Source organism: Charadrius vociferus, unplaced genomic scaffold (assembly GCF_000708025.1).
Source record: "Charadrius vociferus isolate BGI_N301 unplaced genomic scaffold, ASM70802v2 scaffold2020, whole genome shotgun sequence".
NCBI lineage: Eukaryota > Metazoa > Chordata > Aves > Charadriiformes > Charadriidae > Charadrius > Charadrius vociferus.
Genome location: NW_009646376.1, coordinates 3,734 through 7,382, shown reverse-complemented (window position 1 = coordinate 7,382; position 3,649 = coordinate 3,734). Strand labels below are relative to the sequence as shown.

The 3,649-nt window shown below is 61.1% G+C and overlaps 1 protein-coding gene across 1 annotated transcript in view; it reads right to left on the bottom strand.

Annotated features, from left to right (window-relative positions):
• Positions 1-3,649, bottom strand: part of PIWIL2 (piwi-like RNA-mediated gene silencing 2) — a gene marked incomplete at its 5' end in the record, with an annotated part of 10,470 nt that overhangs the window by 3,176 nt on the left and 3,645 nt on the right. Inside the window, 11 exons of the mRNA XM_009894356.1 lie at positions 7-237; positions 619-732; positions 824-964; positions 1,119-1,205; positions 1,355-1,439; positions 1,560-1,748; positions 1,958-2,071; positions 2,408-2,488; positions 2,609-2,733; positions 2,878-2,995; positions 3,291-3,401. Coding sequence (XP_009892658.1) covers positions 7-237; positions 619-732; positions 824-964; positions 1,119-1,205; positions 1,355-1,439; positions 1,560-1,748; positions 1,958-2,071; positions 2,408-2,488; positions 2,609-2,733; positions 2,878-2,995; positions 3,291-3,401 — 1,396 coding nt within the window. The remainder of the gene's footprint in view (positions 1-6; positions 238-618; positions 733-823; positions 965-1,118; positions 1,206-1,354; positions 1,440-1,559; positions 1,749-1,957; positions 2,072-2,407; positions 2,489-2,608; positions 2,734-2,877; positions 2,996-3,290; positions 3,402-3,649) is intronic.

Genomic DNA, 3,649 nt, shown 5'->3' with positions numbered 1-3,649 from the left:
TTTTGCTAACATATCCCCCTCCCCGAGTCCCCCCCCCCGCCTCCTCACCTCGCTCCCCAAAACACTTCGGATGGTCTTGGCGTAGGTCTCGATGCGGTCATCCTTCAGCTCCACCAAGGCGGGACGGCTGACGTGCATGCCGATGGGGCCGCAGACGCTCTCCATGGCGGCCACCAGATCCTTCGCCAGGTCCTGCAAGCGCTTGGGGTAAACCAGCAGCCAGTAATTCATGGCGATCTAGGAGGGAAGCCAGGACAACCCTTGCTTCGGGGCCACGGCTGCCAAAACACGCAGCTCCCAGCCTTGCAGCCCAGCGGGAAATTTGGGAGAGGGAAAGCAGCCCAAGAGGAACCTAAAGGGCACGTAACATCCGAGTGCTGAAGTCCGAAAGCCTTCAGCCACCGCAGGAGGAGGTGGGAAAGCCGACGCCGCGGCCACGTACCTCTAACCTCCTTAGGAAAAACAGGCTGTAGCATAAAGCCAACATAAATAAGGGAAGGGTTTTAGCTCGAACAAGCTCAGACGAGAAGCGGGGCAGCCGGGATGCCAGCACCAAGAAAACCCATCCCAGTTTTCAAACAAGGGGATGTTGTTGCAAGGGCCGAGCCGCGGGCTCACCGCCGAGATGGAGGCTTCTCGCGTGACCTCCTTGTTCCAGCTCAGGTCCTCGGCGGGCATGAAGGAGCTGTGCCGTAGGTTGATCCTCTCCAGGGGCAGGACTCGGCCCTGGGTCTAAACGGAGCAGAAACCCGTTAAGAGCTCCGGTGTCGCCGCGGTACAGCCATTGCCTCCGTTCCCGGGGGTGGAAGCGCAGAGCCCTTACCCTGTGGATGTCTTGGTCCAGGCTGAGCCCCCAGCGCATCAGTTCCCTCGAAGCCTCTGGGCTGTCCTTGATCCTGCGCAGGAGGCTGATGAGACGCGCGTAGTGCTGCCTGGGGCTCTGCAGCATCTCCCGCATCACGTCCTGCGGCGGGTGGGTAGAGGAGGAGGTGGGTTAGGGACCCCCCCGGTGCCGTGGGGGGCTCTGAGGTTCCCCCAGCAGCGGCTGGCCGGGGGGGGCTCAGCTCACCAAACCGTCTCGGGTGAGCAGGGACCATCAAATGCAAACACGCTCTGACCTTCACCATTCGACTGTCCTTCTTTAGGTCGGGGAGCCCAGTCATGAAGGTGAGCTCCGGCACGAGCAGTACCATGTCCAGCCAACGCTGCAGGGAGGGGGACACGCACTGTCAGCGCCCCGAGGGGGGCCACAAGCCCCTGCCCTCCCAGCGACGGGCCGGGACAGGGGCTGGAGAAGCCAAGAAAAGACTGTGGGTCTCAATTTCCCCTCCTCACATCTCTGTGACTGGCTCACCTTCCCCTCCGGCGTCTGTTTTTCCTTGGGCCTGTGGATGAGCAGTGGCTGGTCCAGCTCCCTGATGGTGATGCCGTAGGTTTTGCTGGACAAAGAGCCGGGAGATGGCATCAGGCGAGATGTTCCTGCTCCTGCTCACCCACCTCGGGTCACAGCCCTTCCCCACAGACGCTCATCCCAAGGGATGCTCCAGCGGGTCCCCTACCTGTAGTAGTCCACGAAGGTGATCTCCTCGCCGCTGGCCAGGGTGAAACTGTCCCTCGGGGTCTTGTTCCAGTCGATGTCATCGATGCGGTAGGTGCGGTTGTTGTAGCGGGTGATGACCACGCTGCCCACCAGCTGCTTGGTGCACTCATCCTGGAAGCTGCTGAGGCTTTGCTTGTAGATGGTGTGCCTGCAGCACGGAGGGAGGGAGGAGGAGAGGCTCAGGGTACCCCAAAAATGAAATGCCTTTTGCAAAACGGCACTAGTGGCCGTGAGCCCGGTGATCGCAGCCAGCATTGCCCTCGCTGAGGACCAGCGCCGGACACACGGCTGCTGGAAAACCACCCTCATCCCCAAAACTCTGTGGGGCTCCTCTGGGTTTTCTCCTCCCTCTCTTACATGAAATTCAGGACAGAATCGCTGCGGATGACTTTGTGGATGGGGTCAACCAAGAGGAAGAGGCCGCCGTCCTTCTTCCGGATGCTGACGGAGTATCCCGGCCAAATCTGCAGCCTGTGACGAGGAGGAAAGATGCCTAACGGCGCCCAGGATAAAACCGGAGCCGCCTGAACGGCGCTGGCAGAGGAACCGGGCAGGCATCCCGCTCACCAAGGAGTGCTCAAAACACAGAGGATTTATTTCCCAGCTGGCTGCCAGCTTTCAGCTAATAACCCCTGAATTGCACTGCAGAAAACAGGCGCTCTGAGGTCAGGCTAACCAGAGCTGGCCAAAAGAGCTGACCTGGCAAAGACTTCCGAATTCCCAGCCTTGCACTACCGCCAGGGGAACAGGGACATTCCCGTCTTGCACCCGCGCGAGCAGCGGGAGAAAACCATGTCCAGCACTCACCTGTAATGCTGCAATACGGTGGCCTGGGCAGGTTCGAAGAAATTTCTCCCAACAAGATTCATATCTAAGATTCTCATCACCCTGGGGAAGGAAAACAAAAGCAAGATGGGCTCAGGTGCGGAGGGAGGAGGAGGAGAAGGAGGAGGAAGAAGAGGACGGTGTCTTCCCCGGAGCTCGGGGAGGGTCTCTGCCATCCCTCACCTCCTGAAAACCACGTTGTAAAAGGGGATGCAGAGATCTGAGCTGGGCTCGAGGACCTTGGTTATCTGGATGGTGATGGTGATCTCCTCCCCGTCGCTCTTCCTCTGAGTCTTCAGACTGACCAGCTGTGGGGCAAGACAGCGCGTTAGCCGGGGCGGGAGGGATGCTCTCCTACCCAGCACACGGGCTGGAGACATGGGGGGGCATTCCCACGCCCCCAGATGGGCCAGAACAACCTGCACCCTGGCACAGACTGCATCACACCTTACCTGGGGGAGCATGATAGGCAGGTAGAGGATGGAGCCATCGAACGCGGTCACGTCCCCTGTCACTGCCCGCTGCTGCTTCAGCATGGCAAAGCGCACGCTCTTACACTCCACCTCGGGGCTGCCAGAGACGGGGATGCATTACCTGTCACGGCTGGCAAGTCCTCGGTCCTTTAACCCTCCTCTCCCCACTGTGAAACCCCACTCAGGACGCCAAAAAACCCACGAGGGGGAAGAGATGGAGCTCGTTTGCTTTGCTGCCCTGCGGCGGCTGTGCCCGCAGGCACCGTGGCCACGCTGGCCGCTCCATCGGCTACCGGGACAGAGGGAGGGAAGGACAAGGAGGGCTCTGCCGAGGGACACCCACCCTTCAAGGGGCTGCAGGAGAGCCTGGACCCCCTTGCCCATGCCAATACCTGAAGGTAACGTGGTACTGGTAGACGGCTTCGTTCTGGCAGTGGATTTTAACTGAGTTCAGCCCCAAGGCTAAGGGGGTTCCCTTCGCTACCGGCTTCATCCCCGGTGCCCTAGGAGAGACGAGCAGAGGCAGGGTGGTGAGCCGTGACCCCAGCTGGAGCTCAGACCCCAAAATGTGGGGCCAGAGCTCACCGACGCTTCACTTACGGTGTGCTGACAGCCGGAGGGATCCCTGGGGTGGGTGTGGGCGGCAGGGGGGGCCGGGGTCCCGGTGGGCGCAGGGTGGGCGCGGTGGCAATACAGGGCTTCCCACGGGGGAGCACAGCAGCGCCTCTCCCAGGGGGGGCGGGCAGAGCGA